The 19,546-nt window shown below is 44.0% G+C and overlaps 1 protein-coding gene across 7 annotated transcripts; it reads right to left on the bottom strand.

The window, feature by feature from the left end:
• Nucleotides 1-211: 211 nt before the first annotated feature.
• Nucleotides 212-18,690, bottom strand: grb7 (growth factor receptor bound protein 7). 7 transcript variants are annotated; one of them, XM_020712065.3, is made up of 16 exons: nucleotides 18,520-18,642; nucleotides 18,038-18,255; nucleotides 16,155-16,329; nucleotides 14,168-14,294; nucleotides 7,860-8,016; nucleotides 7,653-7,774; nucleotides 7,073-7,147; nucleotides 4,874-5,011; nucleotides 4,316-4,426; nucleotides 3,338-3,436; nucleotides 3,163-3,246; nucleotides 2,975-3,085; nucleotides 2,112-2,169; nucleotides 1,945-2,032; nucleotides 1,419-1,512; nucleotides 212-1,343 (listed from the first exon to the last, which is right to left on the bottom strand). In XM_020712065.3, the coding sequence occupies exons 3-16, from the start codon at nucleotides 16,322-16,324 to the stop codon at nucleotides 1,197-1,199; spliced, it is 1,581 nt and encodes a 526-aa protein (XP_020567724.1). In that variant the 5' UTR covers nucleotides 16,325-16,329; nucleotides 18,038-18,255; nucleotides 18,520-18,642; the 3' UTR covers nucleotides 212-1,196. The 7 variants fall into 7 exon arrangements, with proteins under 7 accessions (XP_020567724.1, XP_011486832.1, XP_078793716.1 ...); XM_011488530.4 differs by lacking the exon at nucleotides 18,038-18,255 and having other exon boundaries at nucleotides 18,520-18,690; XM_078937590.1 differs by lacking the exon at nucleotides 18,038-18,255 and having other exon boundaries at nucleotides 18,530-18,608.
• Between the last annotated feature and the right edge of the window lie 856 nt (nucleotides 18,691-19,546).

Raw genomic sequence — 19,546 nt, 5'->3', positions numbered from 1 at the left:
GACACACAAAAACAACACAAGTACCACACAAAAAATACACGCTAAAACTGGCCTTTGATGTTTTCCTAATATTAGAAACTATAAATAACTTTTTTGCCATTTTAAATTACATCTCTACAACCTCAAACACGTTTTTACCAATACGAGATGATTTAAAAATGTATCCGAGTTTACGAAAGGATTTCAACTTTAATTCAAGCAATAAATACAGTTTGTTTTAAATACAAAAGCATTTATTTTATGTAAACCAGATGAACAAAACACTCAAAAATAAACCAAAAATCCATATAAAAAGAATTCTGTAATGCCAATACTAATTTACAAATATTTAAGATTCACACAGATGAAAACTAAAAAAAAAAAATCTTTGAGGAATTAATACAAGAAAACTTTATTTTACAGGTTCCTGGTTGTGCAACAACTTTTAAAATGACAAAATAAGAAGACTTTATTCCCGGAATTATTTTCAAACGCTGAACATTCATTTATAAATAAACAATACTTCATAAATAGAAGCTTAATTATACATTGAAGTTGTCGTCTGGTATACTTGCATAACTGGGAATTTCCTGTTTCTACAGATTTGCAATGGAGGATTGCAAAACCCTCTGACTTTGACATTTATTTTCCTAAACAGCTGTAGGCAAGATCATTTAAAAATTTCCACTTTTCCTATACAGCATTTAGGCAGAAGTGGAATTTGTCATAATGTTTGTGCAAGTGCAGCATCGATCCACTGCAGGAAGTCAGCCCCACTCCATTTATGACATGAGATGCAAAGCAGCCTGATGCTGCGTCAGTGGGGCTGATGGATGCAGAGATGGAGCTCCCTCTGGTGGCCAAGGCAGTTCACTGCACTCCAGTGTTTTCTGCAGCAGTCATTTGTGAGGCTGCTGCTTACAGGCTGCTTCTTCCAGGCTGCTGCTGCTTCCAGGCTGCTCCACTGGTTCACGGAAAAGTCTCTCTGCCAGTAACATCTATGAAGTGCTCCATCACCTACTCAGCCTGCAGTCCAGGATTCAAACCGGCCACCGTGTGAAGGAGTGGAGGTTGTGGAAAATCTTTTAAAGTACTAATGGAGGGGAGGGGGGGTGACAATATCCTTCATATTTACCCATTTCTTACAGTTCTGACAATTTAAGCACTCGGTGCTTTGCTGCTCGTCCTCAGCCGACTGGGCTGCAGAGGAGGCGGGGCTACAGCGTGACGCAGACACAGGGGTGTTTCAGGCACACGGGCAGGATACCTTTGTTGATCTGGTGAAACTCCACCAGCTGCAGAAGGTCTATAAAAAGAGTCACGCCATCGTCGATGGTGTAGTACTTCCTTCCCCCCTTCTCAAACTGCAGAGGGAAAAACCGAGGGGGGGTTAGCGCCGCCTTCAAAAGTCAGGGGGAGGCGGAGCCGTGGTAACTTACAGGGATCACCAGGTAGTGTTTGGCTTTCAGCTGGAAGCACAGCGACAGAACGAAGCACTGCTCATGCTGCTGGCTGCCTCGGATCAGGAACATCCTGAAAGAGAAAACGGAGGTTCTTCTGTCCAGAGGGAATCCTGCAGGGTTCAGCCCTTCACAGAGACCCCCCTGCTGCAGAGGGACGCGCAGGAGGTCCACAATGTTCACCTCTGTTTAGGAGTGTTTTATCATAAAAATATCTACATGTTTTCTTCAGAAGATCTATGGAGGTTAGCAGGAGCATTTCTCACTTGGAGAGCTGCTGCTAAAAACAAAAAAAACACTTGGAATTAAAAGCCAAAAGGAAAAGGATTCACCAAAAACTCCAGAGGCTTTCAAGGCACCTTTATGATGAAGACCTGTCAGCGTGTGGTGAGACTTTAAAATAATGTTTTTTTTATTATAAATCTTATTTGTTCTGCTCCAAACCCGTCAAGCGTGATGTGATGCTCAGAATTATTGAAATCCCCTCATCAGGACGGCGCCTCACCCGTCCACCAAGCCTTGCTTCTCGATCAGCCTCTCTGCTTCCTTCCTGGACACGCCTCCATGGAACCACGGCTGGCTCTTGTGGATGGCTGCGAACAGAACAGAACCAGAACCCGTTCAGCATTAACGTCCGCGCGGCCCGGATCAGGACTGCTGACGGGGACTCACATGAGGGTCTGGCCGCAGAGTTCACGGTGGGCAGACTGCACCTCAGGGCCTCTCTCTTCTGTCGGGGAAGAACATGAGGAACACTCGGGTTCAAAGCTCAACACCCGTTTGCCCAAGGGCGAGCCTTAAACCCTTTCAAAACTCAAAGTAACACTCCTGGGTTATTATGAGTTTTCATACTTTGATTTTGATAGAGTACGTTCCCAAACATCCTGTTTAAAGTACTACAGCCCCCCCCCCCCCCCCCCCCCCCCCCAGGGTTGTGGACCAGAGACACCCGCGAATAAGGAGAACCCCCCCACCCCTACCCCGCAGCCATAGAATGTCCGTCACTGATCCTTCATCATCAGAAACCTTTCTGAAACATTTCTGATGCTTTGTAAAACTTTTCTCAAAGAACGTTGGACATTACTCAACATAAAGAGTTTCTTTTATTCAGCTCGACAGACTGTAGCATACAGTACTTTATAATACTCTGTGCCTTAAAACCAGGAGTCCGTGTTTCCTCCATCAGTTTAGTGCCAGAGGTCCTGCACCGCGATTTTAGCGTCGGGTACGGCGCGTCCGTCCGGCAGCAGCGTGTTTTGAGCGTCACTTCTTCCTTAAGAGGCCAGTTTCATCCATCATTCATACATCCGGATGATAATTATTCTCTGTGATCGTCTTCCTCAGCGTTTCAGGATATTTTCCGGCTACTTCTTAGTCAGCTGATGCCATTTCTCCGTGCAGGGGCACAGGAAGCTGGCGAGGAAGCTCAAGTCATTGTTTCTCAATCCCAAACATTTAGGAGCTCCTTCATGTTTGAGTTAATCCCACAATTTAACTCCACTACATCTGCCTCCACTGAACCCTTCCAGCCTCACCCTCCAGGCCTGACCCTCCTCCATCCCCACAGTCTGGGCCTCCGTCGGGTTCTGGATGACCCGTCCTCCAGCTTTCCCTGAGAAGTCCATGGCCACCAGGCTGGACTCGGCCTGCACACACGGGCACAGTTGTAGAGACGGAGCCCAGAGGATTCCTGACTCTGCAGCTTCATGTTCAGGGGCCTCACCTTGAGGTCTGTGGGGGCAGAGCTCTCCAGGCTTCGCGGCGTCGACTTGGACAGCTGGTAGTTAGACTGGAGCTGCTTCCCGTGCTGACACAAACACACAACCACCATGACCGTCCTGCTCTGCACAGGTATGAACGGAACAACCTCATTTTGCTCAGCAAACATCAGTGAGAACCTTGAAGAGCCGAAAGGCCGACGTCCAACACGTGCGCGTCTGCTCGTTCTCAGCACACAAGACCTTCAGGTCCTGGACCCGGGTGGGGTTTCTGGACGGCTGCGAACAGACGTGTGAAAAGACAGCCGTCATCCAGAGGCAGCAATTCATCAACAGGAAACGGGACCAAAAACGTACATTTACGTCAGACTGCTTTCATAATGCTTCTACAAAAAAAGTAAAATCCATTTTCTATACAAACACAGAAAATGTATTTTATCTTTTGTTTCTGACCAAAGATCTTCTCAGACCAAGGAAATTTCTTCCACAAGGTAAACTTTTAACTTTTCTTAGATACCAAATGTATTGGTGGATGCTTGGTCATAAACTTGGAAAGAAATCAAACTGTAATTTGTGACAACAATGAAACAAGATTGTTTTTATTCTTTCCATCCTTGAATTGTTTTAACCCTTAAACATGGCGATGTCCATCTATAAGCCACTCTTTGACACACCGAAGCTCATCGTTCACACGACCACAGAGAATCAGCGATTCTGATGTGGACAAAAGACACTTTTCATATCGGCACAAAGCCGTTTTTCTCCGCAACCAAATCAGCTGATTTACGTTGACTACATGAACACTGCACTAGTGTAAAGGGTTGTACATCAGCACAGGGCTGCTGTCGCTGGAATTACGTGAATTGGGTTAAAAGTTGAGGAGTTAAAACAGTCGACAGCATGTCAGCACTGGAGACAAAGCTTTTGGTTTGGGATTATAGCAATCTTTAAAGTGTTGTCCTTGAGAGGACCTTCATCATCCGTCATTCTCAAACGCACACCAACATCCTCCTGAGAACTGAGCAGCTCCTGATTCAGACGGACGGCGGAGCAACAGTGTGGAAAAGCTTCAGGGAAAGCTGATTTAGCTAAAGATTTTCAACATTTCCTGGTTTTCTCGCTTCGTCCACTCCCGTTTTGTGGCGTGGAGAGGCTCACCTTGATACAGAAGGAGAAGTCTGTCGGAGCTCCGTAGAGTTTCCGGCTGTTCACCACAGTGTAGACGTTGAGATTGTCCAGGTCGGCCACGCACTGCAGGTGCCGAGGCTCCTGGTTCCCAAACACACAAAGCAAAAGCCGTTTGAGGGTCTAAAACGTCAGCGTGGAACACAGCGCACGGCCACATCCACACCTCTGAGGAAGCAAGGACAGGTTTTTTGGGAGATGAATATTCAAACGTTCAAAAACAGCTTCAGTCCGCGAGTCAAACTGAAGATGTGACCGTCAAAAAGAAAAATGAAATATTGGTGCACTGCAAGGCTGAAGCTCTGCTAAAACCTGGAACAGGTTCATTAAAGGAGACTCAGCTCACTTCAGGGGCGCGTGCATGTGCGCGTGCATGTGTATGTGTTACCCGTCTGGGAGCCATGCCTGTGCTTTTCAGGAATGTTTCAGTTGTTTTGGACGCACATTTCCACGGCTGTACGCTGCTCTTTGTGCGTAAATGTAAATCTTTTGTAAATGGGAATTTTCGCCTCCAAGTCCTGCTGTCCTGACCTTAGAGGAGCCTTTGGTGGAACTGTAGAGTCCAGAACGTCGGAGAAAGAAGTAAACTTTCTTCCAGGCCTTTCGACTGGGTTCTTTCATGTGCAGGAAACCCTGGATCTCAGGACACGTGCCGGATCTCAGCAGATTCTGAGGAGGAGCAGATTCCTTTTACACCAGAGAAACATCATACTACAGAAAAACCGTCATCTGAAAAAGCTAGAAGCTAATCTACATTAGCCTCTCTTTTTGATCTAGCTGGAGTCAGACCCATTTTCTGTTCTTCCTTCCTTCCCAAGGTTTCTCCCGTGTCGGCATTTTGCGCAATCTCTCCATCTGGAAATGGATTTGATAATCTGAATACCATCAACAACCCCCTTATCCAGGTTTAGGAACAGAAATGCAGACCCTTCCTGTCCAAACAGGATCCATCAATGACCCATGGGGCGGGTGGAGGTTGATGCGTCTATCCCAACTGTTTGTGGATGATCTCAAAGACGTGCAGCTAATTGAACATTTGATATCTAAATTTGGACCGGAGGATTTCTGATGCAACTGCTGACAGCGAGAGGCGGGGTTTTTACGTTTGTGGAGACAACCTGAGTGGTTAAGACTCAGACTGGGAGACGGTCGCAGTTCAACCAAAAGCTAGATGCCTGACTTCCCTGACTGAGCAGAGTGCCTGCAGCCCTTTAACTAAATAGGTGGCAACAGAAATGTCTGCCATATAAAGTTGCCCCACAGACAGTCCGACCAGTCAAGGACACAGATAGGCGGAAAACACGTCTGCTAGCACCAAGAACTGTTATCTAATCAGCATCTCTCTGACTGAGGGAAGTGGCCCTTAGGGTTCCCATAACGTCTCCACTCCAGAGGCTGAGAGTCTAGTCCTGGTTACTCTGGCACCTCGTCTCCTTATCACCTAAAGCTCCTGCTCCAACAACCCCCGTCTACTTCTGATGCAAGCAGAGGGCAGATTATTTTTTTCCCTCTCTTTTCCTCCTCTGGCCATCCTTGCTGTGGCAATTGTGTTGAACTTGCAATGACAGAAAAAGGTTCAATGGTTCAATTAAAGACCTTCAGGCCGTGTCTCACAGCCACTGCATACATTTAGTGCATATGTCATGGATGAACATTGGTCATACGTGAACACGTATGAAAAAGTTTGAAAAGTTGTGGTTCTTTATGATTTATATTCACAGATGAATCACAAATGAACCACGTTAAAACCACGGAAAAAGTACAAATAAATGAATAATACAAATAATATGTGCGCCGTATACGTGATCTAAAAGTTATACATCTGTGGTTCATGCGTGAAAAGTCTGTTAGACAAACGTGGAGCAGTCGTGGAAAGACACACATTTGCATCTCATAAGAATAACGCACAGTTGAGTAAGATTTGCATAATAATTGTGTATAAACCAAGTAAAATATGCATAAACTACATACGATTTGCAATATAATTGTGTATAAACTACGTAAAATATGCATAAACTACGTAATTCTCAACCAACCAAAAGTTCTGAACCGTCGCCTGAAACCCTTGAACTGAAACTACTTTAGGTTTAAATCGACGAATGACGAACACGAGAAACATAAATTACATAAGATCACACATTTATCACGAAAGAACAACGTTTTATCTGTAGAAAATGTACGTAGTGGCTGTGTGACACGGCCTTAAGTCGTCATCATGAAAGGGTTTCTGCTGTAGTCGGATTCAAACGGTGTTGTTGTTGTTCTGACTGTTGCAGGAGAAGGCTACTAAAACCTCTACGAGTCAACCAGCATCGAAAACTCAAAGTTCTCCTCTTTGGTTCTGAAGCATTCATCGGGTCTGGTTTTAGACACTTTCTCCTGGTGGGCTGGTTACCATGACAACAGTGTTGCTTTGAGATGCAGAAGGAAAAAGTGCCACAGCTCCACATGGGAGAGAACGCCTGTGGTTGCTTTTCACTGGTTGGTTGTGTCCAGCAGAACGCCTCCCAGGTATTTTCTACAGAAGATCAGGCCACTGAGATCTAAAATCATGTTTAATTATTGATTGATTACCTGTTTTTTTTTATTGTAAATGAAGTTTGACTAGATCAGAACTGTATAACTCTATAAATTATGGCTGTAGATATTTACATAAATCTATTCCAATAAGGAGTCCCTTCCTTCAGCAGGAGAGAAATGGGATCCTCTTTCCATCATCAAACCTTTTACCTGAATGAGCTCTGAAGAAGTCATCCCCTTGCTGACGTCAGCGCTGTCGGAGATCATGCTCTCTGGAAAGAAAAGCTAACAGAGAAAAGAGAAGAGCCTCAGAATTAAAAAGGTCCGTTTTGTTCTGATGGGTAGGGCTCAACCAAACCGTCACTCTTGGACTACTGTTCACTTGGACGGAGTAAAAACTCTGGTCTTTATGCTGATCTTAGGGGTTGTGCTTACCTCCTCTCCAGTTAAGAGAGTTTGAACTGCGGTTATCGGGTGTGAAAGGCTTTTTGAACACCTTGGTTGCTCATCGGACCCATGCTTGGTTGGTGCAAGCAACATGCGAGAGGACAAAATAAACTGTTGCCTCTGATGCTCAACCCGGGCAACCATCAGGTGAACTAGTTCCATAAAGTGTCTGGATTATTAACCGACTTCTTAGGATCTTCTGTTATCAGAGACTGTTGTGTTTTTCTACATACCTGACATGTTTGGACGGACGTCTTCGACGGCCGTCCAAACATGTCAGGTATGTAGAAAAACACAACTACTAACAAAAGCTTCCGGTTTGTAACAGCAGAGCGCCGCGTACCGTGGGGTTCCTGAAGAACTCGTACTTGGCGTAGTTTTTGCAGAAGGTGAGTCTCGTGTCCCCTTTTAAAGACCAGGCGGCCTGAACCTCCAGTACGACTTCGTGGTCCTCCAGACATCGCTCTGCGTAAAAAAAAAAAGACAGCCGAAAGCGTCAAACACGGATGACCTGCAACTTCGCAGGAGAGGTTTGGGCTCAGAGTTTTACCTAAAGCCAGAGCGGGATGATGTTCGAAGAGAGCCCAGCTCTCCTGATCGCTGCAGTGAGCCTGGTGCACCAGCAGGTGGCACACCTCGCGAGCCGTGGCTCTTCGAGAAACCCACACCGACTTGCAGTTGTTGTCCTCTCCGTAAACCTTTATCAGCTAAGAGAAAAAACACAAAACGTACGTTACGTGAAATTTAGCAGGCCTGACCCTCCACCAACACGCCGTGACCCCTGTTACAAAGGTGCTCAAGATACCTGAGAAATTCAACACTTCCACTTTTGTTTATATATAGTTTACAGCATTTTCACCACCAAATGATGCCACTTAATGCATGATGCAAAAATTCATAACATTCATCACGGTCAATAAATAACGTTACTGTCAAATTATGATTTTGTAATTATAAACAGTATATAAATGTTTATACTAGGGCTGTACGATGAGGAAAACTCGCATTTTTAGTGATCAATATTGTGATTACAATATAACTTGCGTTGTCACGGTAATGTGACAACGCGCTTCAACGCTCCAACCTCCGACCTCGACTGCAGCGGCAAAGGACAGCGATACATCTATGCTGATGGTCACGATGTGTAAATGAAGGATCAGTTCAGAGAGAAAGTTCATCTCTTACCGCTTAATTTTGTCCAGATGATGAAGATAAAGTTTGTTTTAAAGAAGTGATACAGAAAATTTAAGATATGTGACCGGAACTACTCTTTTAGGTGTGCATTATCATTGTGGTATATCACTTTTTAATGCACACCCAGCAGCCAATCAGAATCGAGTATTCACCCGGACCGTGGTACAACACAATGTAAATTATGCTCCAAATGACCCTCATCTACATAGGAGGTGAACATCTAACATAAAAGGGCTCCATCTGATTGGTCAAATGCATAAAGGGATTCATTTGATTCGTCACTTTAATGTCCCACTCTGATCTTCTTTTGATCCTTTTTCAAAGCGTTCCCAGTAGTTTTTTTTAAGATGATGATAATGCTGTTTGTAGGTAAAACGAAAAAACCTGAGCTGTTTTCTAGGACATAATTTCTGCAGAGCAGCAGGAGTTCATCAGTGGGCTGGACTGTTTTCGTGGCATAACATCAATATGTTTACTTGCTCTCCCACTAGCTTACAGCCTCTAAAAACCCCAACCAAAAACGGCAGCAACATCCAGCTGTCCAGTTTTGATCCAGACTCCAGCTCAGACCAGGAAAACAAAGACGTTCATGGATCTATTTGTCTGACAGTGGATGATCAGAATGGAGCAGAGCGGGGACAGACGACTGCAGCTTCTCGGTCACAGCCACAGGCTTTTTCCAAAGGTTCCTTCCTGATTCACTACTATTTAAAAAAAAAAAAAAAAAAAAGAAATATCTTCATTTTTATCTCAATTCTCTTTTCTATCTGTCCATCATCAGAAAAAAACGCCCAAAACACAGTTTTCATCATAATGGGTCTTTTAAGGGGTTACTTTATGTCATTTTCAAAGACCTACACATTCACAATGTGTGCAGTAATTTAATAACCATTGTCTAGTACTGGTGTGGTTTTTTCACTGGAACCTGAACCTAAAGAGTTTTGTTTTTTGTATTTTCTTCTGACACTGCACAAAAATGAATGACGCGACGTCTTCAGACTGTGGATTAAGGATTACAGACCAAACACGTTTTCAAAAGACTGACCTATTCCAAATAGAAATGAAGGCACAACTAACATTTTTAAAGAAGTGATCAGGATTTTTTTACCAGCTCAAAGATCAGAAAATGAAAAACACTGGAGAATAAAATCTTTGTAAATATAACCACTAATGCAAAAATGTCGAGAAGTTTTAATGAGGAAAAGAAGCGGTCAATTCTTTCATCCTCAACCATTTTAAGACAGAAAAATTAGCTGCCATTCATCTGATGACCAAGTCAACAATCCTTTTTTCTTTTTCTGTCAGGACTCTGACAAATTTAAATTCTTGGCATTGAACGTAAAATCATCACAAGGGCGCCTTAAAACAGTTAAAAAATTAAGGAAAATGAAAAGTTTTAAATGTGATTTCTTTCTAATCTAAATAAATCTTTTAAAAAAAACAAAAAAATTCTGTTTAATATTTTAATCTAAAAATCTTTTTAGATGTGATGATTATAAAAGGTAGTTATGTGTCATTATAACGTCTTATTTCAAGGTTCAAATCTCTGATTTTCTATGATCACGTCGTTGGTTATCGTTTCATCCTCGGTTTGCCAAACTCTTCTAACCTTTATTGTTTTTAGAGTACGACAAAGGACAGAGGGAGTGTTGGACAGCGCTGTGCCTGAAACATTTATGCATTTTGTTCTAGTTTTGTTCTTTAAGCCTCATCTGCATCACGAAAACTTAAAAAAAGGGGGGGGGGGGGTGAACAAACTGGTTAAGTCGAAGGAAAAAGTTGAAAAACAGGAAGTTGCTGAACTTACAAAATAAAGCAGTTTGTCCTGGAACAGAAATATCATCTTTCTTTACTTTTCATTAGAATCTGTTAGATTTTCACTTCTTTTTTTTTTTTACCCATGAATATAATCATCTTCAGTAATCTATTGACCGCAGATGATGGACGTCCTTCAAGCACCTACAGCTAAACAGACTTTTCCATTTTTCTATTTTTCTTTTAACAAGTTCCCCTGCAGTGTTCAGACCTTTTTATTTGAGCCGCTCCTCTTCACTTACTCAGTAAAAAGCTGTTGCCGTCTGCTTTGAAAGCTGCAGCTCACGAATTTCCCTCCCTGATCGGAGGATCCAGCAAAGAATTTGCCTTAAATAAACAGACGACAGAGTTTGCATTTTGATGTTTGTCTTCAGGTTTTATTTCTGGCTCAGAGTCTGATAAGAGAGACGAGCAACACCAGCAGAAAGCGTTTCTGAACTCACCTGTTCCACAGGTGGACCGCACAGAAAACCTCCCAAAGCACAGCTATAAAGACTGTTTCTATGTTAGGTTTATCTTTGAGTCACAAAAAGAGAATTGGAAAATCTGTTTGCATTAGAGGCTGATCAGGAGCTCGTCACAAAATCTGCTTTAAAATTACTTAAATATGAATAGAAATCGTTTTTGCCATTTTTAAAAAATACACAACAGATCATACGTATGAACAAAAAGAACAGGAAATGGCAAAGCTGTAAAAAATACTGTTTATGGCGTCACGAAAACCATAAATGTTTGGGCTTAAATCAGAATATGCGGATCCTCCAGACCAAAACCATCTATTTTCTGATGGACTAAAACAAACGGATCCATCAGTCAAACCAGGACTGTTCTTTCTGAGACCACTTTCACTCTGCGTCAGTACTTCCACCTCAGAGTCCTCAAACCGAGTCCGAGTCCTAACACCGAGTCTGAGTCCGAGTCCTCACACCGAGTCCTCACACCGAATCCTCACACCGAGTCCTCACACCGAGTCCTCACACCGAGTCTGAGTCCGAGTCCTCACACCGAGTCTTCACACCGAGTCCGAGTCCTCACACCGAATCAGAGTCCTCACACCGAATCAGAGTCCTCACACCGAGTCCTCACACCGAGTCCTCACACATAGTCCTCACACCGAGTCCGAGTCCTCACACCGAATCAGAGTCCTCACACCGAATCAGAGTCCTCACACCGAATCAGAGTCCTCACACCGAGTCCTCACACCGAGTCCTCACACCGAGTCCTCACACATAGTCCTCACACCGAGTCCTCACACCGAGTCAGAGTCCTCACAGGCAGCATGCGAGTAACAAGAACTGAGATCCGCTGAAGGTTTAAATATTTCGGATAAAGAGCAGCCCTGGGAGTCCTGAATCAAAACATCCCTCTACAATTCCAACCAGATCTGCATTTAAGAAACTCCAACATAGCCAAGCGTTCGGTTTCCCTGATTCACACCTCTGTGTGTCATTTCTGATTCGACTCCTGGAAGGCCAGATTCCCGCTTATACCATGGTCACTAATGAAAACCAACCAAACAAATACAGCTATCATGGTGTCTGAGGACTAACCAGCGGAGGAAAGAGGTTCTAAAGCATCAGTTCAGAGGGAAAGTTCTCCTCTTCCTGCTTGTTTTTGTCCAGATGATGAAGATAAAGTTTATTTCAGAGAAAAACAAAAGTCCATCAGTAGTTTCCTAGATCGCTTTGATTGAAGAAAATCCACCATGAACTCTGATCAATGAATGTGGATCGACAAACAAACTGTCATTAATTAATGATAAAATGATTTATAAACACATTTATTCTGTACCAAGCAATAAAGTAACCAAGACAGAAGGACAGACTATTTAAATGAAAGTCCACTGTGGCGTTGATGGTCAAATGGGGCAGAGGTCCAGTCCCGTCCATCATGAGAGACATTTGAAGGACAGATCTTAACTGTGGAACGTCATCTTTCCACCAACATTCCACGTTTCTGTCGTTCCGGTTGAAGTTTAGACCAGAACAATAGTATAGAACAGGGGTGGGCAAACTGCGGCCTGGGGGCCATACGTTTAATCTGGCCCGCCAAACTGGAATAAATCATATTGATAATCCTTAATAATGTTTTATTTTCCCAGTAGTTTTGGTGTCTGCCCGTAGATGCTGCACCACAAATAAACTGGCCTTTGTCTCATGTGGTGTTGGAAGATTTGTTGTTGTTTTTTTTTGTGCATCTTCCGAGTTGGAAAATCCTTCTTCCCATCATTCCAACACCACATGAACGCAGCATTTCTCTAAGTTTACATTTTTTTCCTTTTTTCAGTTAATATATGTCCGTTTTCAATCAAAATGAAAGTACATCATCCACATGGTTATCTCTTTCTCTCATGAGGTGGATTACCGAAACACTCCACACCTCTGGTTCGGCCCGTGTGACAAATTTTAGAACCCTTTGTGGTCCCAGAGTCAAAAGGTTCCCCCCCCCCTCGGTATAGAACATCGGGATATGTGACCAGAACATTGTTTTAGGTGTCCATATCACTTTTTAATGGACACCCTGCAGGCAACCAGAATCCAGTATTCCACCTGACTAGGCCTGCACAATATACCGCAAATTTATCGTTATCGCAATATCCAGCTCTGCAATAGGCATATCGCAAAAGACTGCGAATATCGCAATAAATCGTAAACCCAAAATGTGTTAAAACAATCTTATGGCAGCTTGAACCTTTTAACGAATCAAATAAATCCCTTTATGCTTTGACCAATCAGATGGACGCCTTCCCATTGTTGACCAATCAGACGGAGGCCTATTATGTTAGATGTTTGTCACCTATGTCGATGAGGGTCATTTGGAGTGTAATTTTAAACTGTTTCTAATGAAATGGGAATGATGTTTTTGGCATTTTTCTATTTTTTTATATACCGCAAATTATATCGTTATTGCAATATTAATCTCTAATATCGCATATCGCAAGTTTTCCTCATATCGTGCAGCCCTACACCTGACCGTAGTATAAACGGATCAATGAATACTGTTGATGATCCACGTTTATGGTGAGAGTGTCCAAAGGGTTTAGGTGCTCTTGCATCACCAGGCCGTCTTCTTCTGATTTAAAAACAAACAAACAGGTTTGATCTATTTTTAATCTCGGGGAAGAACCGGGAGTCTCAGTGTTTACAGAATCTGAAATCCTGCTCGTCTCAACAAATGAACACGTTTGTTCCTTGTTTGCAGACAAGAGTCTGTCCTTTGTCTCTGAGATGAGGGTTCCTCAGCGCCAGACTCGCTGTGACTCACAGTCTGCACCATCATCAACGTGGAAACCTGCTCAGCCGGAAACCTGCAGGACTCCGTCTGCTCAAACCTAACCGGTTGGGCGAGAAATCTCTGAGTCATTACGCAGAAATAATCCGGGAGGACGAAGAGGGAACATTCTTTCTGCGCGTTGGAAATCTTTTGCTTTGTTAGAAAAAGAAGAAAAAAACTTTCTTTTGAGCAGCTCATATCGTGTCTGACCCCCTTCTGCTTCGTTCAAACCTTTCAAAAAGGTTCGTGCCAGAACAGCGTCCAAACTTTGCGGCCGCAGTGAGAATCCCAGATCCTGAACGGCCAAAAGAGGCAAAGAGCCAGGAAGGGGTTCGGATGTGAAGCCCAACATCACCTCATCGCCTCTGAGCCTCCTGGACGCTGCAGCCGTGCTGCTGGAAGGCCACCAGATCAGACTCCCACTGAGGAAACTCCTCGTCCTCATTAGTCTTCATCAAACAGACCCCCAGTCATGGCGTGAGGACGTGAAAGCACAGCTTTCCTTAAGGAATCTGCAGCTGCAGGGCGGCCACTTCCACAGAATGTTCAAACAAACACACAAACGCCGAGGCTTACGTGCTTTTGGCTGGACTCTGGCGGGAGAGAACTGATGAGCAGAGGAGACTTGGCGAGGCTGCACAGCTCCGGAAAGGGGTTGGGAATGGAGGGAACAGAGGAGGAGTACGAGTCGCTGCCCTTCATCCTTCCAGCAGGAAACAGACAAAAACAATCTTAGAAATGTGTTCACTGAAGAGAAAAGACTCCATCAAATTGGTTAAGAAAAGATGTTTTTCAATGATTGTTGAATGAGAAAACAGACAAAAAATATTTGAATTCTGGATTTTATACTTAATCTATAAGGAGTAAATGTAAAGCAGCACTTGCAATACGAGGCCCCCTGTCCTTTATAAAATAATCTGTTTACAGATGTAAACTGGATTAAAATAGGAACTGGCTCAAACTCAGACTTTTATTGGACGGTTTTCTGTCGGGCAGCTGAGGCCAAAGCCGTCCTCGCGTGAAGACGTCGCCTCTCGCCGATGTTTAACGTCCTCCTTCATCTTTACTGTGACACGAAGGACAAACATTTCCGTGCGCTTTCATTCAGATTATAGGCGGGAACTGTCCCAGACCAGAATGAACTCTGACCTGAGGGTTTTGGTTTCTGCCTTGAGGTGCAGACGTTTCAGCTTTAGGTTCAAACTCGACCTCCAACATCAACCCAATCACTGATTTACCAAAAATCCTGAGCGGAAGGTGAGGATTTTCAGATTGATTATTTTATCAGCAGCAAAACAAACAAACTGTGACTCTGCTCGATGCTTTTACTTGCAGTGGATTCAACTGAACAGCTGAGCAAACAGATGAGAGCTGAAGGCCTCTTGTGTTGGACACATTTTACTTTAACAACAGGGGTTATGAATGTTCTGACACACGAGGAGTATATTTGAATAAACCCCTTTTGCAATGTAGGCTCACTTTATTCATTTCATAAACCATAATTTTTCTTTGAATATATTTTCCCAATAAGGACAGTCTGTGTAGGAACTGGGCAACTCAAATAAAAAAAAGCTCTGATTGTTCTGCAGCTCAGAAATATTTCTCTCACCTCTTATTCACTTCTAGAACTTTATTTCCTGATCAAGAACTCCTTTATAGTTCCAAAAGTTTGGATGTTGAAAAGCTGTTTGAATAAATATTCATCTCTGTTGTTCTTGATTCAGGTTTTATAAAAAGCCAGAAGAAATTCCATATTATTATTATTTAAAAGAAATGCCTTCTTATTGATATATTGTCATTGTATTAATAATAATAATGGAAAACGACAGCTAAAGTCACTATAAAGCTTCAGCCAACACATTTACGTGTCTTAATTTATTTATTTTTTCATAATTTTCCAACTACAGCTTCCTTTCAACATTTTTTGTTGCATCTCTATCTGAGAAGTCCATACATTAACAGCGTGAGACAGAAGTTTTGGTTAAAGTTCTTCATGTTTTAGGAACAAGTTAGCTTTTGGTTTGTTTGGCTTTAAAAAAAAAACAGAAGGAAGGAAATGAAGAAAAAGAAAATGTTGCACACATGGATTTCTTCTGCATTTAAAGTAAATGAAATATATTTATCAGTTTTTAATCTTTCCAACTCAAAAACAGAAGAGGAAAAAAAACCTTTGGTTTCTATTTCACCAGAACATTCAGTGTAATTAAAAAGCAGACTTTCACTTTCTGAAATGAGAGCTTTAATCCATGGACACCAGTGAAGATCACAAATTATTGAAGAAAAAAGGTTCAGAGCACTGTCTAGTGGGTCTAGATGACCCATCTCCCAACGTTAAAGTGCCTAGGATAGCACAAGGGTTACAGACGTTGGCTAACTGGATCTAATCTAGAGGACAAAGTCCAGCCGGAACAGCATCAGGATCAGCCGTCTTCACAGAAACCTGCGTCCTCTTTCAACATCCTTGAGTCACAGACTGAGTCAACATTCCCATTGTCCCACAGTCACAGGGCTCGGCTCCACTGTTTGTGTGGCCTCAGTGAGAGGCGTCAGCGGCGTCTCATACCTGTTGGAGGTGATGCGGATGGGCTGGGAGCGGTGGACGGACGGCGAGCTCTCCACCAGAGGAGCCAAGCTCAGAGTGGAGCTGAGCATCACAGGATCTGCTTCAGCAGAGGCCTCCTTCCTCTCAGAGCACTCAAACACTTCTGTGTAGATGCCCTCCACCTCCATCATGTCAGCTGGAGGGACAGAAGAGAGCGAGGCGCTGTTTGTTTCACAATAAAAGCACACCCTTCCTGTTCAGAGGGGAACAGCTGTGGGCTGCAGACGCTACAACCGACTGGACGACAGCCAGAGAAAGCAGCATCACGGTGACTCAGATTCACAAGTATTTTTCACTCCGAGTTTATTTTTAAACATACGACAGCACAAGAGAACGTCACTCGTGAACTGTTTATCACTCGTAACTTGATATTCTTGTTTGGGTAAAAATAATATAAAAAACAAGTACACTAATCAGAGACAAAAGGATTGACACGTTTCATTTCAACGGTGGAAGCAGATTAACTGACTTTTGGAGGAGATTTGCAGCAGAAAATGGGGGGGGGGGGGTGTTCCTATCTGTTTTCAAGTTTCTACTGGACTCAATGAGGTTAAAGCAGATTTTCACACAGCCTGTTGACCTGTAGCCACAGCTGATCCAGGTGCCTTCAGGACCGCTCCTCACCATCCCATCTATCAGTGGAAAAGTTTCCACAGGCAGTTGTGTAAACAGGTTCTGACATTTCAGTTCATGTCGCTGGAATCAAATGCAAACACGTCTCTGACGCACAACAACAACACGCAACTCCTAAGCCCACGTTCTGAGCAGCTCTGTGGAAAAGTTGGGTCAACTGTGACTCACAGCAACAGGCTGGTTTCGGGTTCAGCCCAGAAGGATCGATTTGAAATGTCTCATGGAGCTTAGTGCTGAGTAAAGCTGTGTGTGTCGTGATTATTTCAAGTTGAAGAGTCAGTTTCACCTTTACTCCACTGAAACCCATTAACATCAGCTGCACTCTGTCCAAATCCACCAGGGGTTTTATGCTGCCGGTTAAGCACTAAACCCTCCAGCCCGTCCCACATCAGGACACAAAAACAACAACCAGCTACCGGGTTGTTGTTGCTTAAAATAGACGCGTGGCAGCGAGCCAGAAGAGCCTCTGAACACTGGATCAGTGACTACAGCTCTGCTTCACATCATCTCCCTGCTGCTGCTGCAAAGATCTGAGCAGGCAGGAAAAGATGCAACTACTCACGTTTGAAATGCATGACATGAGTCAATGCTGAGTATATGAGCAATTTAAACAAAAGGGCTACCTATTCTGAGAACGTTATACTATAGAGCTTTCACTGAAACACATTTCACTTGAAATTTATTCTTTTGCAGTGTTAAAATTAAAGAAATAATAATAATCTATGCAGGAATATATACCAAAATAATCTACTTAATCCAGATTTTGTGCTGAGTTTAAAAACATTATTAAAAGGAAAAGAAGAAGAAAAAAAACAATCAATGCTTTTTAAATATAAATACTTTTCTCAAAAGAATTTTAACAAAAAGGGCAAACAGTTGATTCTTTAACCTTTGAATCCAATAATGTCAGATTGAATCACAAACACTCATTTCAGTGCAGATGATCATCGATCCATATGGTCCATAGGTGTCTGGTTCCACGGTCACGTGCGGTCGGATTACATAAAAACGTAGGAAAATCGAGAGTTTGTGTTCTTGGTTAAGGTGAGAGCAGAAGATCACGTGACCAGAGAGGGGCCTCCAGAACTTCGACCCGAACCCTTCAATCCCGCACATCCACGCGACAACAGCCTCTGGACTCAGTCCGTCATCACGAAAGCAGTCCGCACCTGTTGGAACCAGCTGGCGCGTCGGCGCCTGCGTGGACTCACCTGTGTGTGTGTGTGTGTGGCGTGAACGTCGCGTGGCCCTGCGGCTCTCACCAAGCAGTCATCGCCGCGCGCCCTTTCGGGGTCTCGGCTTTTGGATCCAAGTCAATCAAACGCTGAAGGAAGCCGCGAAACCGCAGGCGAGACAGCGAGACGAGCGTCTGTGCTGGGGTGGGAGGAGCCTGTGGTCAGGTGCGCCTCAAACTCCCGCCCTTTTCCACCTGCGCAGTGCGTGCACGGTTCAGGTTCAGATCAGGAACGGGGGATTTTCGTGATTTACTCAGATATAGAGGAAGTTCCCGGATGGAACGTTTTCATCCACATTCATATCATTTAAAGCCTTTTTCCAGCGGTAGAAAACCAAGCAGGTGACCTGGAGGTGACCTCCAGACATGTCTGCTCATCTGAATCCATCTTCACCTGCGCCACTGTGTAATCGCTTCTATGTTCAATAAAGTTAAAGGAAGAAACCACCTTTACCTCACCTGCACTCACAGGAAGCTTCTCACCACCGTCCTTCCCTCGTCAGGTCAGGTGAACTGTCAGTCACGCTGGTCGAGGTTTCAATGGTTTTTGTTGTTTCTCAGACCAGCCGTCTTATTGGATGTCTTCTCAGTCCTCAGCTTCCTGTGTCACGTCATCACACCTGTGCAGGTGTTCAGGCAGAGACAAAGCCAGCAGGATGGAGGCCCGACTGACATTCGAGCGGATTGGTTCAACGTTTACCGCTCATCATCACAGAGGAGACGGAAGGTTCTCCCTCTGTGAGATCAGGGTTTATTATTCTGGGGTTTTAACGGACAGCAGACTCGTCTGCTTCTACTTCATGACAAAAAGAATCCGCTCGCCTTCCTCCAGTAACGTTTGGGGCTTCCTGCAGCGTGTCAGTGCTGCAAAAAGCTTCAAATGTTTTTCAAAACGTGCATCTTTAATCAGCATCACAACCTTAAGCTGCAGAGACAGAGAAATCCTAGAGTCCATGCGGTTCTGACACCATCCAGGTTCCGTCTGCAGCAGAGTTTGGATCAAATCAACTTTATTCATGTTCAGAGATCCCCACACAGTGTTCAGGGGAACATACAGATGTACAATCATCCTCGACACAAGTTCATTAACCCCTAGGATTCCACGCCGAGGCGCCTCCTGGACCTCGCCACCGTTTACTGCACATGCCCCCCTCCACCCGCTGACTCCTCGGCCCGCCACCGTCTTCCCCGCCACGGCGCATGCAGCGCTGCAGCGAGGAGTCGCGGACCCGTCTGCGCCTCCCGTCTGGATTCTTCACAGTTTTAGAGCCTTCATATTTGGTGCCAGTCCTTCATCCCACAAACATTTACGGTTGGATAGCAAAGGCAAAAAAAAACCTAGCAAACAGTGAGGAAGAGGAGGAGAAACCCGCTGAAGAGCCAGCTCAGGCGCTAGAAGGTTCTGGAGCCGTGTGCTGCATTAGTGGGACTGCTTCAGCGGTCTGAGAAACGCCAACACCAGGTAGAGAAAGCAGGTAAACCAGCG

Source organism: Oryzias latipes, chromosome 19, assembly GCF_053564925.1.
Source record: "Oryzias latipes strain Hd-rR chromosome 19, Olatipes_Hd-rR_3.1".
NCBI lineage: Eukaryota > Metazoa > Chordata > Actinopteri > Beloniformes > Adrianichthyidae > Oryzias > Oryzias latipes.
This window is presented reverse-complemented; position numbering and strand designations above follow the sequence as displayed.